The sequence below is a fragment of the Pseudorasbora parva genome, chromosome 8 (assembly GCF_024679245.1).
Source record: "Pseudorasbora parva isolate DD20220531a chromosome 8, ASM2467924v1, whole genome shotgun sequence".
In the NCBI taxonomy this organism is placed as follows: domain Eukaryota; kingdom Metazoa; phylum Chordata; class Actinopteri; order Cypriniformes; family Gobionidae; genus Pseudorasbora; species Pseudorasbora parva.
The window spans coordinates 40,159,276-40,182,085 of NC_090179.1; the positions used below are offsets into that span (position 1 = coordinate 40,159,276).

Sequence of the window (22,810 nt, forward strand, 5' to 3'; positions counted from 1 at the left end):
AAGTAATGAGTAACATAAAAAGTTACTTTCCAAAGGGGGTAACTAAGTAAAGTAACAGATTACTTTTTTTAAAAAGTAACGAGTAACGAGCAAACACTACTTTTTAAAAGTAACTTCCCCAACACTGCTTACAAGTCAGTCTGATGAGGCAGCGAGGCAACGAGTCAGCTGGCTAGTTTTTCGGACGCAGCCTATATCCTTCATAGGCCCCCAGCAAGCAATAGCCATAATTTCACCATCTCAGGATAACTACAGAACCGATATAGCCCGGCTATTAGTAACCCACTTATAGCTAAAATAATCTTGAATTTGGTTACATGTCGTTTTTGCCAAAATAACTTGAAATGTGTTATATTCCATCATGTAAGCAAAGTAAACAGTGATTACAAGGTATTTCATGTCTTTGACATGTTCGGATGACTGGTCTGTTTTTGGGCTATGGTTAAACGTATATTACATTTTTACTGACAGACCAAATTTAGCCTTGTTTTAGCTTAGACGTCAGGGCTATGTTTGGTCTTTTAAAAGCAAAATTGCTTGCTTTGCCCGGTTTACATCTGGTATTAAGATGTGCATGACGCTAAACACAGGTGTAAATAGGGTCTAAAATGTTTTGAGCTTGTCCACTTTTAACCACTTCCAGAGGTAGTCAAAGACGCTTGCTTTCAAACAGCCACAAAAGACAACAGCCGTCCACTATCTGCCTACTGACCTAAAGCGTAAATATTATAGGAAGCGTGCTGGCCAGGCGGGATTTAAACTTAGTCTGCTGAGGATACAAGTTTTTTTTAAAGATGAAAAACATAATGCAAGCACAATGTTCTCTTGCCATTTCTGATTTCTAAACACACACTGACCGCATTGAGCTGTCAGCAGAAACGAAGGCTGATGCTCTCCGTATGTTTTCTGCGGTTTCCGGAGACGTTCATTTGTAAATTGCTTATTTATATTATCCATTAAACCGAAAGATCTGAAAAATAAAACATACATCTACTCATCCACAGACCCTTCCCTCAAAGAAATCAGGACATGAGTGATTTAAAGTGGACAAAAGTTGCGTCTCCCTCATCCACTTGTGATCCAAAACGCACCTTTCTACCAGGTGTAAACAGGGCCATACAGTCTCTAGTGTATATGTGCATGTTTATTTGCTACATAATAAATGTACAGTAATTTATGTGGGAATTAAATTCATATTCAACACTAAAATGTACAATAAATCTATTGAATTTGTATACAACTGTGGAGTAAACCAATATAGACGTTACCTGACATTTCCGTGCATGACAGCAAACCAGATTCTCTCTCTCACACACACACACACACACACACACACACACACACACACACACCACACACACACACACACACACACACACACACACACACACACACACACTTTGAATTTCCTGTCACTTTCTGTCCGTCTCTTTCTTTTCCCTTGAAGCTATTTTTGTTTGCTTTTAAACTCAATATAGTGTTGACCCCCTCCCGTTTCTCTCTCTCTCTCCATCTTTTCCAGTTGGTTTGTGCTTTCTTTTTTGCTTTTGATTTCAGCGGGAGGCTTACATCAAAATTAACACACACTTTCATATGATAGCCAGCTCGATGCATTATGGGGTTCTTTTAAAGCTCCCGGTATCACTTTTACTAGACGTGCATGGCATCTAAAGCAGAAGCGTTCAAGTGGACAAAATAAGATAACAAATGACAAAATGCATTATTTTGTTGATGTTGAAGGCTGTGCATCCAATTAAACTATATTTTAGCGCAAATATGTCCTCATGCTGGTAAACCATATTTAAATTAGAGATGACCTATTGTGCTTTTTTCCATGTTCCTCTTTCTTTAGTGTGTGATGTTGCTGTTTGAGCATGAAAAAGGGTTGCATTTACCCCTCCAGTAAATTAAGTCCCTCCAGTGAGGGTTCTTCTCTATATCAGTGGCACTGTTTCGGAACTCCCTGAAACGCCTTCATTTGTAGTCTTGAGTTTTCTTCCGGGAACGAACATGTCAAAATATTCCTCATTTAGCCTAATTTTTTTAAATAATTTCTCACCCAAGGCTTATGGAAAAATAAAGGGGCGGGGCCTGATTGAGTTAGTGTGTTACAAAATGCACGGTTATGGTAAGGGGTGTGCCATTTCCCAAACACGCTTTAATTAGTTAACCAATCACAACACATTAATCTAGTCGACCAATCAGAGCACATTGTGCTTTTCAGAAAGAGGGGCTTCACAGGTTCCATCTACATTATTCTGGATAAGTTTGAAAACGGCACTTTCATTTCAAAACTCTCTCCGTCCACACTAGCATTTTCAAAAGTTTCTTGTCCGCATTGTAACGTCGGAAAGCACTTGTGTAAAACCTTATAAACGCTTTTTTTAAGATGACTGATTTATAGTTCTGATGCTCACATGCCACTGTTGGCTCTTTCGGCAGTGGACAGGGGTCAGCGTGGGTTCTCTGACTGATCTGCAGCTATGCAGCCCCATACACAACAAACTGAGATGCTCTGTGTATTCTGACACCTTTCTATCAGAACCAGCATTAACTCCTTGAGCAATTTGAGCTACAGTAGCTCTTGTTTGATTGGACCACACGGGCCAGCCTTCGCTTTTTACGTGCATCTATGAGCCTTGGCCGCCCATGACCCTGTCGCCGGTTCACCACTGTTCCTCTTGGAGCTCTTTTGATAGACACTGACCACTGCAGACTGGGAACACCCCACAGTTTTGGAGGTGCTCTGACCCAGTCGTCTAGCAATCACAATTTGGCCCATGTCAAACTCGCTCAAATCCCACTTTTCTTGCTTCTAACCACTCAACTTTGAGTACAAAATGTTCAAAGTTTTGTGTCGTGATTAAGAGATAATCAGTGTTATTCACTTCACCTGTAGGTGTTCATAATGTTATGCCTGAACAGTGTATACATCATGGCAGTATTCCTGGATAACTTTCAATTCACTATACGTTTTTGTTGTTCACATTTTATGCACTTGCGTGCCGATTGCAAAAAACACAAACATGATGCAGTTTCACTCACCGCCTGCGGTTTCAACTCATGATCAGGGGAACAAGCAAACAAACAACCAGAAACACACACTTCTTTAAGGGCCGTTGTTGATTTTGTGGTCTAAAAACAAAATGACAGCGCTGTCGATGGCTTCCGTAACCCGCACGAAGTGTGTTGATGGACGTGTTCACGCTCTCGCTGATGTTGGGCATGCGTTCATTCGGGAGAAGTGCCCATACAAGAATTTCTGCCCTTTATGCCGTCATATAGGACCATATTCAAAAAAAACTTTCTGAAACGTATGCGAATCCTGAAGGATTATACAACTCTTGAACAGTGTAACGCCCGTTTCACACATACTCCGTCTGCAGTGCGTGTGCGTTGCGTATTTTTTTCCGTACCCATGTTAACGGATGACAGCGTTCACACTGCACGCGGATGCAGTCCGTCAGTCCGTTCCAGGAGCGTTGCGTCTGCAGCAGTGCACGGATCGTTTTCGTACCGAGTCTATTTTTTGCTGCGCTGCGCTGCGTTGCGTTGCTGCATTAAAGTGATAGAACATTTTTCGCATTAAAATAAACATGTACTGACGCGAAAATCTAGTAATTTCAACACGGATGCATATCATTTAAAATATACTCTTGTTTCAAAGTCAAGACATGGCTTTTTTTCTCAAGTAAAGCAACAAAACGACACCTTACCTGGCATTGAGGTAAAAAAAAAAAAAGTGCCATAATGGAGAGCACTCGTACTTTCTTGGAGGTAAAAAGCAAAGTTCTTTTTGACCGGCAGGATTTCTTTTAAAAGGAAGTAAAAACGAAAGAAAAGACGAGAGTCGGCTGTTTTTGAATAGACTATTCTAAGTTTCTAATTTAAAATGTTTATGATTTTAGGCTATAACCTATGTTTAAATGTTTTGCCTTTTGTGTGAGCTAAATCTAAAGTATATTTATATATAAATATGAATTAATGAATTGAAAAAATGTTGTTTAAATGTAGTAGGCTATGTAACCTGACTTCTAGCCTATTAAAGAGTAAACAAAGAGGATTGGAATTCTGACGAGGCATGTTCAGTAAAAACTTTTGGATTTTAAAAAATAATGAATAAATGCTGTGTTTGTGGTGTGCAACAGCGGATCAGTTGCGGACTGCAAACGCAGCATATGTGAAAACACTACAGGGTGTGGGGCTCCTGCAACGCATACGCAACGCAACACGCACTGCACACGCGCTGCAGACGGAGTATGTGTGAAACGGGCGTTAGTCAGAAAAATAGCACCCCCTTTAAGTAAATGCTTTTTTTCCAGTGCAAACTCTTTTTTAATAGGCTTTATATAAACATTTTATAAACTAATTTCACAAAACATACACTATTTGCCTGGTGCAGTTCATATTTCTGATTTTTGTTGAATTTCAAGTACATTTTGTTTCAGCAAAGGATTTTTTTTTTTATTGATTATGGCTGCAATAATTAATGCAAAACAAGTTAGTTTGATGTCAGCATTTGCTTCATTTATATACATTCATGGCTCATGCAAACTCCAATAAGCTTTCACATAAAAGCAATCTGACCTAGTTCACGGAAGTCAACTCTGATCAGTATCGTGTATTTTGCCTAATACAGTACAATGTTTTTTTCATTGCTGCTTGTCTCTGCAGAAATTCTCTTCACTAAGCAGCTTGCATTCTTTTGCAGTCTCTCCAGTGACGCGAGCAGACGCCTTTCATTCTGTTCATGTTGAGAAGTAAAATGTAAAAAAAGCATAAAATTATGTTTAAAATTGCTTTCCTATTTTTGGTATCTTCTTCTTATGATTTGTTTCCGCTACAGTGGCAAACAGCCGTTGCTACTTACATTGAAAATAAACCTCAATGATCAACGTACTGCGGTTTAGAGACACATAATAAAATCAGAAAATTGACCTATTGGGATAAAATTAGGTAGAATCAAATTCTAGTTCAGATCAAACATTAGTCTGAAAAAAACAACAACCTTACATTTAATCAGAATTGCAAATATGGATATGAAAATAGAAACTCAAGTCAACATTGGAGGTATTAATAAGTTTAAAGGGATATTCCCCCAAAAATAACAATTTACTCACCCTCATGTCGTTCAAAAACGGTTTTCTTCATTAAAAAAAGTTTGGGTTTTATTCTATTCAGTGAAAGTCAATGTTCTTCAAAATATCATGCTGCTTTGGAACGACATAAGGGTGAGTAAATAATGACAGAAATTTAATCGTTTTAATACATGCCCTTGGTCTCATTTTGGACTTTTAACTTTGCATGTTATTCCAAAGGCAAAAAAGTTTCTTTGAACCTTTCATTAAAATGGAATAACTTGCCTTGTCTCTGATGTTATTGTCCTTCAGGTGTGTTTGGAGACACTGAACGCACACACACACACACACACACACACACACACACACACACACACACACACACACACACACACACACACACACACACACACACACACACACACACACACACACACACACACACACACACACACACACACACACACACACACACACACACACACACGGTTGAAGCTTCAGGCCACTTTTTCCAGCCCACTGGATGATGACAACTTGAGTAAAGGCCATTTTTCCCCATCTGACATAAAAGCATGAAGGAGAAAGAGAAGTAAACAGCTCCCCGTTGTGTCTCATAAGCAAGGGTAAATAATTCAGCAGGGGTGGACATGCACCGTCTACACACAGCAATTTATCATTACCTTTAGGCTCACTCCATGCATAAAACAATCATTTTCAGCTCCAAATTCTATAACCCAACAGCTCAAAGTGTGAGCCAAAATGTGTGTGGTCTGTATGTGAATACATGTTTACATAATCCATTTAATACTGTCCGCCCTTTTAATTTTTCACCCATAACTTCGTGTTAAATAACCACTGGCTATAGAATTCATTAAACACAGGCAGAAAAAATGGAATATCTCGCCAAGCACACCAAGAGCTCTGGGTAACAAACCTCAAATATATTATAAATTAGAGCTGAATAAATCAAAAAGAAAATACTACTCTTCTTCATTAAAAAACAAACAAAGGGCCGTATTCGGTCATATTAACCTTTTATTTTGCTACTTGTCATATTTGTGCTTCAGGCATGAATGATTCCTCAAGGAGACGTGAGCTGTTACTTTATTAAGTGATCAGATTTACGACTTTTACATGGTGGACAAAAAATAGCAAAAATGCCACTAAAGCAAACTCTCACACTCTCACACTCTCACACTCTCACACACACACACACACACACTCACACACACACACACACACACATCAGTGATGTGTGTGTGTGTGTGTGTGTGTGTGTGTGTGTGATGTGACATCACACACACACACACACACACACACACACACACACACACACACACACACACACACACACACACACACACACACACACACACACACACACACACACACACACACACACACACACACACCGATCATGACCACCTTCCAAATATTGTGCTGGTCCCCCTTTTGCTCCCAAAACAGCCTTGACCCATCAAGCCGTGGACTCAACTAGACCCCTGAAGGTGTCCTGTGGTATCTGGCACCAAGATGTCAGCAGCAGATTCTTAAAGTCCTGTAAGTTGCGAGCTGGGGCCTCCATGGATCGGACTTGTTTGTTTAGCACATCCCACAGATGCTTGATTGGATTGAGATCCAAGGAGTTTGGAGGCAAAGTTGTTGTGCTCCTCAAACCATTCCTGAACCATTTCTGCTTTGTGGCAGGGGCACTATCCTGCCGAAAGAGCCACAGCCATCAAAGAATACCGTTTCCATGAAAGGGTGTACATGATCTGCACTTCTTCCCATAGTGCATCCTGATGCCATGTGTTCTCCAGTTAAGTGATATACACACACACCTAGCCATCCATGTGAAAACATGATTCATCAGACAGGGCCATCTTCTTTCATTGCTCCGTGGTCCAGTTCTGATGCTCACGTGCCACTGTTGGTGCTTTCGGCGGCGTCAGGGGTCAGCATGGGCACCCTGACTGGTCTGCAGCTATGCAGCCCAATACGCAACAAACTGAGATGCTCTGTGTATTCTGACACCTTTCTATCAGAACCAGCATTAACTTGGTTCTTCTCGAACAATTTCAGCTACAGTAGCTCGTCTGTTTGATCAGACCACACGGCCAGCCTTCGCTCCCCACGTGCATCAATGAGCCTTGGCCGCCCTTGACCCTGTCTCCGGTTCTCCACTGTTCCTCTTGGAGCACTTTTGATAGATCCTGACCGCTGCAGACCGGTAAAAATCCACAAGAGCTGCAGTTTTGGAGATGCTCTGACCCAGCCGTCTAGTCATCACAATTTGGCCCTTGTCAAACTCGCTCAAATCCTGCTTCCAACACATCAACTTTGAGGACAAAATGTTCAATCACTGCCCAATACATCCCACACAATAACAGGTGCCGTGATGAAGAGATAATCAGTTATTTACTTCACCGGTCATAATGTTCTGCCTGATCGATGTATATATAGAAAACACAGACAAGTTTTTGCACTCAGATTATAAGTTAATTAAAATTAAAGTGAATAAGAACATTACTTTTGATTTTACTCAATTTAAGGCAATTGTCTCTATAAAAATTTAATTGACCTTCATTTTAGACATACTTTTGTCACTGCTCTGTCAACACAATCCTAACTACAGAAATTATTTTAAATGTCCAACATAATTGAACATTAAATGCTAATAGTTTCCCTTTACCCAAATGAACACTTACATTTTTTTTGCCTATTGCTTAAACCTTTTTTTTTTTTTTTTTTTGCTAAACTTCAGCTCATTTTGTCAAAACTGTACACAAGACACAGACAAACTATTCACGCGAATTAAAACTTTGCTAACAATCCTGTCAAAATGTCACTGATGACAAAATGACACACAATTGCATCATATGAATACACTTTCAGATTAGCAGCAACACACAAGTGTATTTTATATGTATTTTTGGTAATGCTTTAGATTACGGCCTGGAAAGTACTGCATAATTAAAGTGAATTTACAGCATAACTTTCGGTAACTATAGTGTAACTATAAAGTAAGTACGTGTCGGTATAAGGGAACAATATGTAATGTTCGGGGAATAAAGGGGTACTATCAGGAAAAAGTATTTAACAAAGTATTTTTTTAATTAAGGGGTAATTATACAGGATCTCATCAATGTCAAGTGATATTTTCTCCTGCTAAGCAAAAGAGGAAACTAACGCCTTGTGTGCCCAATCCATCAATGGATTGACGTTACCTCAATGTCTCCGCATGCCTTTTCCATTGCCTGTAGAAGAGGCATGTGGTCAGCGGTCATATACGCATCTCCAAGAGGAAAAAAAATATTCAATTTAGAAATGGCGAGTAAGGGGGCAAGTATACAACTTCAGATTGATCATGGTTGGTGAACCAGTCCCGGACCAGAGCAGCCTGGTGGAAACTAACTCTATCCCAGACAACAACAAACCTGGGCTGCTCTGATCTGTCGTGTATAACGGCATCATGAAGTGAATCGAGAAACGGGATGATGTGTTGCATACTGTAGGGACCTAGTTTGGCATGATGGCGTAGTAGCCCTCGAAGGCTTATGGTGGCACACATTGTAATGTTTCCCCCAGGCTGCCCCGGGACCTGCACAATTGCCCTTTGGCCAATTATATTACGACCCCGTCATCGACTTCTGCTGAGGTTGAAACCAGCCTCATCAATGCAAATCAATTCATGAGGCTGTGCAGCTCCATCCATGTCCAATATTTTCAGCAACAAAAAATGCATAGAATGGACGGCTGGCATTACTCAAAACACACAACCCATGTACCTCTGCATGTATCTTTGGGGTACTGATACAATCCTATTGCCAATGTAAAGAACTGCAACACCTGTACATGTTCTTGTCGAAGTACTTTGCCCCTGATACAGTTCCTCTCAAATGGGACCTTTTACAATTGCTTCAGTGTGATTTTGTGCTTTACCAAGACACGTCTGATCATGGTAATGCCTACTCGATTAATGTTGATGAATATTTGCTTAACTGCAGGTATTTGCTCCCGTATCTGTTGGAGACGGATTGCATTGTTTGCTCTGGCCATTTCGACAAAGGCAAGTTCCTGCTCTTGGGTGAACATGCGTTGCTGACCACCCCCAGAAGGTCTTATAGTTATTTTGTAGAAAAATGCAAACATAATTTGATATTGGTTTGGTTCTTTACATTACTGTATACTGTACACAGTACTGTAAAATCTCAATGTTCTCAATGAACAATGTATGTTCCACAAAACTACCCTTTTTTGTTACATAAGAAGCACTGGTCAACTTGCAATACAGTAATGTGATATGGTACAGTACTGTAAATACTGTAGCTACATTCTGGACTCTGGAGTTGAGAGTTGATGACATACCCGTTTCCCAGTCTGAATGTCCTTGTGATGGATGCAACTGTGAACCAGCTTAGATGTGGGTGGACTCTCTGCCCAGCTTCCCTCATTGTCGGGCTATGATTTATCACATGATCCACCAACGTTGGTTGCTCTAATATCATCCGACATATTGCTCCGTGCATAGCCTCTTCAACCATGTCCTACTCCTCTTCCTCTAGCTGTTCTCAAAAGTTCTCAAAATGGCTCGACTGAGGCTTATTTGTGATTGGCTGATTGGTGTAATCGGTTTTAGTTTTCAGGTGTGTGTCAGTGTTTTTAATCACCTAATGTGTTTTGTATTTTGAATAGATGTGTTTTCCCAATGGTACCCATGAGATTTCATTTATGAACGAAGTGTCTTATATATGAAATAGTGTGTAGTGTGCAGGAGCAAGTGTGTTGCAGAATTGCAGCTTTTGTTTAACCCTTGTATGGTGTTCGGGTCTGTTGACATTAGAAAAACCAGTATGCCTATGGAGAGGAACCATACACCACATATCCAAGTGTGCGTATGTGTGTGTGTGTGTGGAGTGGGGTGAGGGGTGGGTTGCGTGCGTGTGTGTGTGTGTGCATGAGTTTGTGTGTATGTATATGTGTGTGTGTGTGTGTGTGTGTGTGTGTGTGTGTGTGTGTGTGTGTGTGTGTGTGTGTGTGTGTGTGTGTGTGCGTGCGTGCGTGAGAGAGATTGTGTGTAAGTGTGAGAGAGTAGCTACAAGAGTGAGTTTTGTTTCTACCCCCGCCATTCTCACACGAGGTTGCAATTCTTAAATGTGATCTAACAAAGGTACAGAGAAAATATTAACCATATATGCTATTTATATGGCTTGTAATTGGGATGAAGTAAACATCTGTTGAGTATTTTAACATAACATTTTTGATTTTGTTGAATTAAAAACCCAAAAATGCAGCGGGTCCATCAGACCCACGAACACTGGCTGAGTAACAAAAATATGAACACCACACAAGGGTTGAGGTATGGTTACACTGTGTTTAAGGTATAATGACAAAAGATTCAAGTTTTGTAATTTTGGCCTAAGCTTGTGTCTATAGTGTTCAAGCAATAGGTAAAAACTAATGTGGCAAATGCACAATTGAATTAAGTAAACTTCAGTGTGACTTATTTAAATGAAATGAACACAATGCAATTAAGTTAAACAATTAAGCAATTTATAATCAAGTATATTGAACAAGCAGCAACACACTTTTTTTCCCAGAACACAAGTAATATCTAGAGACCAAAATTACACTGAATCTTGATTGAGGACATTTTTCACAGTATAAAAATGTCAGTATAAAAGCCAGAACACCCTAGCAACTGCATAGCAACATCCTAACCATCTAAAAAATAGACGGCACTCCTAACCATCGCTACTTTTCTCACTTGAAATTAAATATGATGTTTGCGTGCACACAACTCAAAACACATTCCTGGTAGTACAGTATACAAAGGTAATCTTAATGGTAATGATCTGACACAATCCCTTTATTATACTAATTGTGTCAAGCATATAGTTTTAACTTTTTTTCTGAATGTTTTGGCTCATGCACAACAGAAGGTTGTATTCTTTTTGAGGGGTATTTAAAATTCAGGAAAAATTGAGTTGTTAATCGTGTTGAAGTCTGGGAAACACCGTGACCTCAATATCTCTTCATTTTCCAGCTCAGTGATGTTAACTGTAATGTTTTCCTGCCATCGCTCTTTCTGTTACCGATATTTAAGCTGCTTATCAAAACATTCCCCAACTTTCTGTCTTTCCAGGCTGGAACAAGCTTGTTGACTATAAACCAGGAACAGGCAGTAAGCTATTGTTTCCCAAGATGCACCTGGAGACATGTGAGGGATCGGTGTCCTGGATTAGGACCACAGTGGAGCTGGAAAGCAGCGGTGATGGAAGAGGCTGTGACAGGCAGTCGTACTCGGAGCGATCCTTACAGAAGCTCTGCGGTATGATTAACAGCTATTTATTCCATTGCACGTTTCCTCATTTCTCTTGGGTCGGTTTAATTACAAAATGTGCCTGAGGGCTAAACTAGTCAGACAAAACCTCCACCCTTGTCCTAGAATAGGTATGTGTCTCAGTACAGATTCATTATCAGTGATTTTTTTTACTATCCATTTCAGAGGGATTGTCTTGAGAAATTACAAATGAAGCTGTATGATAGAGATATTGAGCTCATATCACATGATTCATGCCAGTGTCCACTGCATTATACTCTAGGGGATTAATTAATTAACAAATTAATAGTGTCATCATGAATGGTATGGTAATGATATCCTAAACAGAGCAAAAGTTAAGTTTTCTCCTCCTAAGATGACATGGAAATAACCTCACAACATTTATTTCCATCAAGAGGGGCATCAATTTTTGATCTGGGCAAGGCAAGAGTCCAGCATGTTGCCGAACATGCTAGAAACATAATGATCAATGCAATGATCCAATCATAGACTCTTAAGCACTTGCTTATTTAAATACAAACAGTAACTTTTATTTGGCTGGACAATGTATGGATAAATAACATTCAATTTGCATGATGTATGTGGGCAGTGCTCACAATGATTTTTTTTTGCTCGCAATTAACATTTTAAAGGTCCCGTTCTTCGCCTGTTTTCGAAGCTTTGATTATGTTTACAGTGTGCAATATAACATGAGTTCATGTTTCGCGTGTAAAAAAAAAACAGTATTTTTCACACAATTGACTTATCTGTATACCGGTGTTTCCTCTGTCCTAAAAACGGCCTGATGATTTCCTTGTTCTATGAAGTCCCTCCTTCAGAAATACATAACGAGTTCTGATTAGGCCGGCGCTTCCCGCGCTGTGATTGGACAGCAGCTTAGCACGTTGCCCGGAAAGGTCCCGCCTCTTATCATAACGGGTAGATACGATACGTGTGCTCAATGTTATTGCAAAAATGTCTATATTGCCTTATCAATTTGAGTCGGAATCAGACCCGGAGAATATCGAAGAGGATCGATTACAACCTGCTCAGGAAAGACTTTTGCTGGATGTTTCAGAATGGTAAGCTGTCTATTCAGTAGTTTAAACTGATCATTACAAACACCAACAATCAATGGTGTCTGAATGAATTACTACACTTTTATATGCTATGTTTTTCGGATTAGTTTCAATTACCATCTAACGTTAGTTAACAAAGCTAACAGCGTTGCACTTTGTGTCATGAGTTACATAAACTGTTAAACGGACCGACTTAAATAATAAAAGACACTTACCGGTTGTGGCTCATTAACAACGCCTTCTCCAGACAAAGAGGGAAATGCGTCATCTTTTAAGAATAATCTTTCTGCGAATCTGGCATTAAACTGATTGAGATTGAGGAAGCAGTCCTCAGCAAAATGTGCTGTTTGTGCTGTTAACCATAAACTGTAGCCATTGATCTCGTACAGCGTCCGTGGGAAGGCCAAACAAAGGTGATTTGACTCCGGGATGAAAATAACAGCGTTTCAATGGCATGGCGACAAACACACTCTACAAAAACAACGCTTCCTATTCTCGACCTGCGAGAGCAAAAGGACAACGCCCCCGAATTTGCGTGTTCTTGTGGGCGGAGGGTTCTTCAACAAACGGTTCTAGTAACGTCATTCCTGAAGGAAGTGCAGCGGTGTAGTCCAAACCGGCCGTTCGCTGTAGGCTTTGAAAGGGAACTTCTGTTAAATAAAATATCTCGCTTGGCATTGAACTTTGAGCTTTATAATTTTACAGGTATTATTTATGCTCTAACAGCAACATTACACACTAACTAAAGTTTGAAAGATGGAATCGCAAAGAATGGGACCTTTAAATGAAGGAAAGTGTTCAATATTCATTTTGCTGTGGTACATCATTTTCTACAGGTAACCCTATTCATTTTAAGGGTAAAAATGTGTACGGCTTTTCATTTGGATGTCTGAGTTATGCGTCAAACTGACTTGTTGAATTTCATTTCATCTCTAAACTCACTGATCACATAGCAGGAGCTTCATCAGGCAGTACAGATCTTCTTCCGGCCCCCAGCGGCGTTTTAAATTGGACGGCGACTCTCGTGACGGATAGCGGCCGGGACAGTGACCTCACATATCGGTTTGATGGTCGTCAGGCTGCCAAAATCCCAGACTGGGTCGTCTCGCAGAATCTAACTGACAAATTCACCATAACAACATGGATGAAGCACGGACCGAGTCCAGGACAGAGAGCTGAGAAAGAAACACTGCTCTGCAACTCTGACAAAACCGGTGAGACATAGAGAACAAAAAAGAAGAGATAGGAGGAAAAACCTGTGAAAAAAAGTTCAAGGATGCTGCGTGTAAGAGAAATTACAGTCGTTTCTCCTACAGTAACAAGATTTAATGGTGAGCAAAGAGCTTTCAGACCTATTAGATATTTCTCCTGAGGAAAAGGCTTCACAATAGCTTTGTAGATTCAGAAGAGAGATATAAATGCATAATTTATATAATTATTCAAATATATATAACAATTATATATTATTTATTTTGATAATTAATTATTACAATTATATAAATGTGTTTCAGCCCAACGCAGTTATCATTTTCACGTCCGTTGTATATATGGTAAATGCACTCGCGTCCATCCATAAGTGTGCTGGTCTGAAAGCAAGGTGTGTTCAGGAGCATTGTTGGTGTGTTACTATTTTTAGGGAACTGAAAACGATTGCGCCATTGACCAACAAAAACCGGCCCCACTTTATATTAGGTGGCCTTAACTACTATGTACTTACATCAACAAATAGGTACAATGTACTTACTGTGTTCAAACTGTATTGCAAAACACTTTTGCTGATATTGAGGTGGGATACGGGTAGAGTTAGGGGCAGGTGTGTTGGGATGAGTTAGTTTAAGGGTAGGGTTAGGTGTAAGGGAAGTGCCAACAGTGTAATTACAAATGTAACTACAGAAATTAATTACAGACGTAATTACATGCAGGTATTTTTTTAATGTAAGTACAATGTAAAAACATGTATGTACACAATAAGTGCATTGTATCAAATGATTAATTACAATGTTAGTACATAGTAGTTAAGGCCACCTAATATAAAGTGGGTCCCAAAAACCTGCTCTAAAGTCAATAGCGCAGTTTTTTCTGTTATTTAAAGGGCGAGTTAGTAACATGCGCCTATAGGCGGGATCACAACGCATGTACACTCTGCTTATTACACACACAGGAACGCGCAGCAGCACAAACAATTTTAAATATTAAAAATAAAAGGATTCGTCTCTGAAGAAGCGTTCAGTCTTTCCGTTCACTAATTCTGCCATGCAAATAGCAACTGGCTTTTGAAGGGAATGAGAGATGAGACTCTGATTGGTTTATTGAACGTTACACTCAAAACACACCCATGACTCATTAAGGCTGCATTTACACTGCAGGTCTTGATGCACTATTCCGATTTGGTGACTATATCCGATTTTTTTGACTACCCGCTTACATCATTTTTTCAAAAGCGACTCGTATCCGATATTTGCATTTACACTGTACACTGGCAAAACCGCCCAAGACATTCTTAACCGGTGAAAGGAAGTAAAACAGCGCGATATGCAGACACATGATTGCGCATGATTGCACAATGTTTTGCTGTCTGCACTGTTCCACACATCTTTAAAGTCGGCAAAACATTTCTCTCCTAAGGCGGAGAAAAAGAGGAGAGCCCTTGACAGGGTTGCCAGGTTTTCACAACAAAACCCGTCCAACTGCAACTCAAAACTGTATCCCAATTCTGCATGAAAACCGTGAACTTGGCAACACTGTCCCTTGATCGCAGTTGACGTCATTCGCCTCCGTCCTTTTTTCAATGACGTACGACTCGCATTTACTGGGGAATATCCAATTTGACCGCTTACATGGCAGACGCTAATTTATTACCACATATGAGTGAGGCCTGAATCCGACCTGAGGATATCGGAATTCATGCGTTTTTTTACTGCTTACACGTTCACATGTCATATCCGATCTGTGCCACATGAGAGGAAAAAATCGGAATTGGGTCACTTGAACCATGCAGTGTAAATGGGGCCTAAGAGAATAGGTACAACCCTTTTAGACCATGCGGCTGGTGCTCCGACCGTGTTTTTTCTCTCGATAAACTAGCAAAAGTGGGTTCGGACACGGTTTAAGTGTACCTGCACCATGTGCTTCAGACCATACACTCAGATCATTAAAAGAAGGCCATGACTCATTTGTGTCTATTTCTAAGAGCCCCAAGCAATACCAGAATAAATATCTGAGACAGAACTGATATTTCCATAATTACTTCCTCTGTAATAGCATGGAAATCTTCCGCTTTTTAGAAGGCTTTTGTATTTCACACAGGAAAAAAAGGGTGTATCTATAGCTTGTCCACCAAGACTTCCATGATCAGCCTTTACTAGAAATACTTTGCTGGTTTCTTTGCTATACTAGCAACAAACCAGCACAAACCAGCTGAAACCAATCAGGAGGACAGAGGGTCAGCATTGTGGAACACGCTGGTCTTTTCAGCAGGGTTCAAGAGGAAACAGTTGAGATCAGAATTTCATTTGTAGTGGATGATTGGAGCGCTACTTCAAACCCTGTTAAGTTAACAATCCTCTCCTGTCAGGATCTCTATATAGATAAACACACACCAAATGGTGCCGTTTCTTTTCTCTCAGGTTCAATTTAGAGATATTATCCTGTATGTCAAGAGGTAATTGTATTCTCTGTCTGTCTCTTGACCTGTCTGTGCTCTCTTTGTCTCTCCATCTCTATCACTTTCTCTGTCTCTCCCAGAAATGAACCGACACCATTACTCTCTGTATGTGCATAACTGCAGGCTGGTGTTCCTGCTGAGGACGGACTACACACAGACCGACTCCTTCAGACCGGCAGAATTCCACTGGAAATTAGAGCAGGTATGAGAGATAAGTAAGAATTTCTTCAGATGAATACAGAACATAATCATTCTTGCATGCATGTTAGCTATTAGCTATAGACAGACAGATAGACAGATAGATAGATGCTAATCATTACATCCTAATTGTTCACTCCTTCTTGCTCTGCAAATTTTATTGACAAAAGAAACTTGACATATATTCTTTACTGCAAGTGTAAAAACAGCCACCTTCTATAAAATATTAGCAATTACTTTCCTCTTAATGTCATCCTTTCTGTGATGTCCTGTCGTTTCATTCGTGTCGTGTTTAGATTCACAGGTCTGCTGCAGGTTAATTGAATCCTTCATCATGCGACAATTCTTTAGTTAGTCTATCATTAAGCATATAATTATGCAAATAACTTTAGGGGGAAGATAAAGCCTTACAATGAGAAAGATGGGAGAGAGAGAACAGTGAAGTCATTAAGAGTGAATTGTCCTCACTGCTGTGCCAGAGAACAGACCTCGCAGGAAGACTTAATCATCTGAGAGAACAAACACACAAATGCAGCAAAACACAAAAATAACCACGAACTGCATGAACATTCGTGCCAAAGACCACTTAAAAACCCATCAGAAAAATGGCAGGGGGCTTTTAAAACACGAACTAACAGCATCGGGCACAGGGGATATGCAAAGTTCTGCTGTATAAAACAAACAAACTTAAGTTCAACTTAAACATCAGAGCATCAAACTTCAAACTGTGGGAATGAGGAGCCGTGTTATGGACAGTATGGTTTTTAAGCAGTGCTGTTGCATTCATTTCTTATTTGGGCCTTTTCCTTTGAAATCTTCATTACCATAACTGTACATTTGCTACCTACATGCTCAGCATTAGAAGATGCGAAGATAGTTTAAAGATTCTACAGACATTTTAAGCATCAAAGAGACGTTTTTCCCCGTGGAGAACAAGCTCTTGAAGAACTTCACCCCACCTTAAAATGAATTTCATAATGTAGTTTCATGAATACATAAATGTATTACATAAAATATATCAGGTTGAGGGTCCACTGGCCTGAGGGAGAAATATTTTGGTCTTTGCGCGTATCAAACATCAAAGAACATGAGTGATCTTTTTTATATTTCCTAAAGGCTTTTTCTTTCTTCTCCCAGCAGAAAGTAATCTAATTAAATTAGCTTTTTTAAAGAATCTGAGACTTTAATTTAATTAGTAAGTGGTTGGTGTTGTGTTTCCATTATGAAAATGGATATTAAAGCAATGAATATTAATACAAATGTGAAGTTTTCATGGGCGAGTGCTGAGTGCCGGCTCAATTACATAAATGCCAATTCCAATGTTTAATTGCACTTGATGAAACGCCATGCAAAATTATGCATTCTAATGCATTATACTTTTACAAAATGAATAAATTTCTGAAAAAAATAGGAACAATGTAAACTGGTGATTGACGAATGCAAACTAAAAGTTTATGAAAATGAAGCAGAAAGGAACCTGGAAGGTGTGACCTTGCGCCAAAACATAAGAGATTATGGAGGGGTTGTGGTGGTGTTTGGGAGGTAGGCGAGGAAAAGGCAAAGGGCTGGTAAATGTAGGCAGACATACAAACAAAGATGACTAGGGAGGAGCAGATGGTCATATATTTATTGTGGAGGAGCTTATGGAAGAGACCATGGAGGCGAAAACACAAAAGGATCTGTAGGGTTAGAGGGATGGATTGTAGCCGACAGCCCGGAAGTCTGTGGCGATGGTGGGGCGACGACTGACCAGGGCGAAGCCGGTGGAACAAGGGAGCCCGGTGGAGCCGAAGGAACAATGTCCCCGGGTGGAGCCAAGGGGGAGGGAAGCAACGGCGGAGCCAATTGGTTGAGGTCCGAGGTGGAATTAAGGGCTCTAAGGGATGGGGCTGAGCCTGGGACTCTTCACGCCATGGCAGTGCTGGGCACCGGAAGCTTCAAGGTGGATCTTGGCTGCATGGAAGGGCTAATGATTAGGGGCTGAATGGAGCAAGCAAATGCAGAGTTGAGGGAATGGCTGTCAAATGAAAAGATTGTGGCTCCAGTGGGTATGTTAAAGCATCCCATCAGCTCAAAATTGATGGAAGCAAGTTCCATTTTTCCTTTTGATAGGTCCAGTATTCTGTAATAATATACTCCAAGGAAGAAGAAAATTATGATGAAAATAGAACAAGATTTATTAAATAACTTAAAACAGATTTTCAAAATACGAAACAGTGTCCATGGGCGCAAACAGCGTACTCTACACAAACAATCCTGGACAATAAATGAGAACAAGAAGAACTTAAATGAACAGTGATGATGAGACAGTGGTGAACAGCTGTGACGATTAATCAGTGCCCATGAAAACTAACGAATGGCGGGAAACTAGGAAGTTAGGAACAATGGAAAGAGGTGACTGATGAATGCAAACTAAAGGTCAATACAAATTAAACGTGTTAAACATATACGCTTATACAATACAAATTAAACATATACGTGACATTGTCTTAGGTTTAAGTGGTTGGTTTGTAGATTCTCCTAGCATTCTCCTATGCATATTATTTGGGTTTAATCAAAAGAGACTATTGTTATAGCTTTTGGATATCTTGCATTATGCATTTATTGCATGACCACGACAGATATTACAGCCTCAATCAATTAATACTTTTGTAATCACATAGCTTTAGCTGCTGTCAGATCCAATACAGTTGGCTGCTACATTTGTCGACAAAAGTTTCTTTGTGAACTCTGCCTCGTTTACAAAGCAATTAGCAGTCAAATTCTCCGCACAAACATATACTTCTCAGGTGTATAATTCTTTACGTTTCTATTTAGCCTACTCTTGTTGTCGGTAGACTCATGTTTGAAGAACCAAACTTGAGAGAAAAAACTGTGCAATTGCCAGAAAATAGGTAATAGACAGTTGCTGTAATAGGGGAAAAATAGATAGAAAAAAGACAAATAGACAATTCACACAGACACACAATAGCACTGCAGTAACTTTGAAAGTACCCAGTGTACTCGCAGCGTTTGAGCAATTGAAAAAAATGCTTTCTCTCTACTGTTCTCCTTCTACCTCTCTCGCTCACTCTCTCTTTGATAAATTGCCTTGCCATTAAGTGGACTTTGGCTTAGTGTGGCTATAAGTCTTTTACCATCTCTATCGATTCAGCGCTGTACATTTACACACACACAGAGAAAATATCACAGTAAGATGCTCTGCTCTCCAGGGATCCCATTGACACACTGTGTGCTCGTCCTAGCATGGATGAATTCACAGGGCATACTGGTTTTCTGTACGTATACACACACACACACATATATATATATAAATCGTAAACCACAGTAATGTGCGCTACAAGTAAAATAACAGTAATTCAACTACAATTCACAGGACTGAATGCCACTACTACCGTCCACAACCACAAATTCTCTCTCTCTCTCTCACACACACACACCTGCAGAAAATCGATGTCTGCCCAGAGACACTGAGAACCATAGAAAGAGAAGAGAGTTTGAAAAACACTGAATAGAATACGAGACGAATACAAACAGAGTATAAAAGTTAAATTTAATGAAAAATAAATCAATTAATTCATAATAAGAACACAGAATGATGACCTATGTTCACAGAGAGAAGAAATCGATTAAGGAAAAACTGAAAAAAAAAAATTACACTCGCTCTGGCTGAATCTCACGACGCCGGTCATTAACATATTTTGCTTGTTTCTGTACCATCATTTTTTTTTTCATGTATCATGATTCTCTAGACTGGCTAAACCCAGCCTGATCTGCCATTTGATTTTGCCCTGCAACTCTTGAGACCTGTACATTCATTTCTACTGCTTCTGTTACACTTTTGCGGGAACCAATCACAGACTAGCTTATCCACCTGGCGTGCTATTGGCGGGTTTAACACGATGACAGATAGAGAAGCGATGGGTCGTTGCCCGTTGATCACGCATCTTGTGGTCTGATTGGTTCAACGACTTGCCAATTGCATACAGAGTCATTTAAATTATGCTCATTGATCACGCCTCTTGCGCAGTACAAAATACAGAGTACATATAAGTAAATAAAATAATAAAAATTGTTTTTTTTGCATTTTTAATCAAAAAAGTTAAGATGTTTGGGTGTTTTAGTCAGCTGGCACATTTCTATATGGTTGCTAGGGTGTAGGCAATTTTTTTTTGCAATATTAATTACAATTATAAAAACATGCTTGTGGTGTGGCAAGCAGCGGGGTGAGGGACTGCGAGAGCGGGCCGGTGACGAGTGGTAATGAGTACCAGCTGCGTGACGCACCGGTCTCGTCTCGCGGCCAAGTGACGGGAGCATAAAAGGAGGAGCCAAGGCAGCGGAAGACAAGAGAGGACCAGGCCTGGATTTATGCTATGTTTTGTTTACGTTTTATTAGGTGTTGGTAGGCAGTCGTCCGTGAGGGGCTGCCCGCGGTTTTACTTTCGTTTTGTTTATTTATTTTGAATTAAAGTGTTTGTGTTCGCCGGTTCCCGCCTCCTTGCTTCCCATCTACGAACTTTATTACAATGCTGTAATAGTTTGTGGCTGATATGAAGTGCACGATGACTATGATTATCAGAGTAAACAGTCCTTTAAAAAAAAAAAAAAAATCCAAAGGCACATAATCAGGGAAAATAAACATTACAGGACTAAGAAATAACTCAAATTGCAGGCTTAAAGTCTCCCTGAAATCAAAGTTTAATTCATTTTTTTGTGGCTTTTTTTGGCATGTATAGTATGAAATAGTATGTGTTTTGGTATAAATATGTAAGCCTGTTATCTATAAGCTAGTGTGTTCTAAAACAGTGACAGTTCTAATTTAGAAGATAGAAGCATTCAAAACATAAGGCGTTTCTCAATATCAAGGAAGGATCCTCGGAAGCAAGAATTCCAAGGATGCCATGTCATCGACATCCGACGAAGGACTGTTCCAATGTCGAGGATCCTCGGAATTTCAACCAAGGTCATATACAGGAAAGGATGCATATGAGTAGCCTTTGCGCTCTTCGCGTTCTCAAATCACCCACAATCCTATGCGTGCAGCTTTGCTATCTTCAGACATTCCCGGAGTCGGAGCATGAACGGGGCAAATATGCTTGTATCGGGGTTCGTAGATGGAAAGGAAGGAGGCGGGAACCGGCGAACGTTCAACAACTTTATAAAAAATAATAAACAAAACGAAAGTAACGCGGGAAGCTCCTCACGGGCGACTGCCCGCACACACATAATAAAACATAAACAAACCATAACATAAAGTCCAGGCCTAGTCCTCTCTCGTCTTCCACGCTCCTCCAATTATACTCCCGTCATTCTGCCGTGAGCAGAGACCGGTGTGGCGATCAGCTGCCGCTCATTATCACTCCACCGGCCCGCTCTCACTGTCCCTCACCTCGCTGCTTGCCACAATGCTTTTATTTACGTTACCAAACATTTGTTATAACCGTGAATATAAGTAAAGTTTAACGTTTAAATGCCGGTACAAATTACTACTGTATTGATATAAAAAAAAATACAAATAACGTTACTGATGGCCAACGGACCTTTTCACTGACGTAATGATGCAATGTAGTGCACTTGCTGGCCTGTTCCATTTATGTGTTCTCCGAATGCTAAAGAGGAGCCTCGCCTAGCCTCTGAAGGAAGTGACTTGGAAGGATCAGTCCTTCCAAGAAAGCATCCTTGACATTGAGAAACACCAGTCTCTCAGTGACTTTGATGACATCACTCTGCACTTGAGCTTTTCATCAGATTTGCTGTCCAATCAAATGCTCTCTAGAATCTGAAGCCTCGCCCCCTATATTAAACGCAGAAGCTGCGGCTGAAATTGGTCACTTTTCACACATGAACTATTTTCTACATGGTGAATGGCACATAGTGCACTATATAGGGCAGGGGTTTTCAAACTTTTTGTGTGTGTGGACCACTATTTGTAATCAAAAAAAATTGCGGACCACCTCATAACACATAATAAAATATGTCTACACACAGTCCTGCCTGAATTAATCCGCACCTCTAAATAGGCTTACTAGCACTAAAACTATATCATCACATCAGTACAAAAGGCTTGTTAAAGGAAAGTTTACAGCACACAACAGCTGACACATATTTCATTTATTTATTTACTCAAGCGCCCTAATGTTAAATAGCTTTCGTAGTATTTTCTCTTAACCCTCCTTTTCTTTGTTTTTTTATGATGAATCTGGCTCATAGATGCATCCGACTCACTGTCAATCTCTTCATTTTTTGTAACTTCTGCCTCTGTCTCTTTTCTCTTCAGCGTTGCTATCCACCGATCCATAACGGCACTGAACTTGAACGTCACGGCCGAGCGCCACTAGGCTATTTTAGTAATTGCACAATAACTTGACAATTTAATACAAATGTTATATCAATATAGGCCTACATATTCTTTTTACTTTTTATGGGAATTTCCTGGTAAAATAATATTATATTATATTATAAAAAT

At 40.0% G+C, this 22,810-nt stretch overlaps 1 protein-coding gene across 4 annotated transcripts in view; it reads left to right on the forward strand.

Moving 5' to 3' along the window:
• Positions 1 to 22,810, forward strand: part of clstn2b (calsyntenin 2b) — an 89,065-nt gene that overhangs the window by 40,718 nt on the left and 25,537 nt on the right. For 3 of the 4 annotated variants that reach the window (XM_067451250.1, XM_067451248.1, XM_067451251.1), the window contains exons 6-8: positions 11,224 to 11,409; positions 13,433 to 13,693; positions 16,224 to 16,345. In XM_067451250.1, coding sequence (XP_067307351.1) covers positions 11,224 to 11,409; positions 13,433 to 13,693; positions 16,224 to 16,345 — 569 coding nt within the window. The remainder of the gene's footprint in view (positions 1 to 11,223; positions 11,410 to 13,432; positions 13,694 to 16,223; positions 16,346 to 22,810) is intronic. The other variant, XM_067451249.1, reaches the window with a different exon arrangement.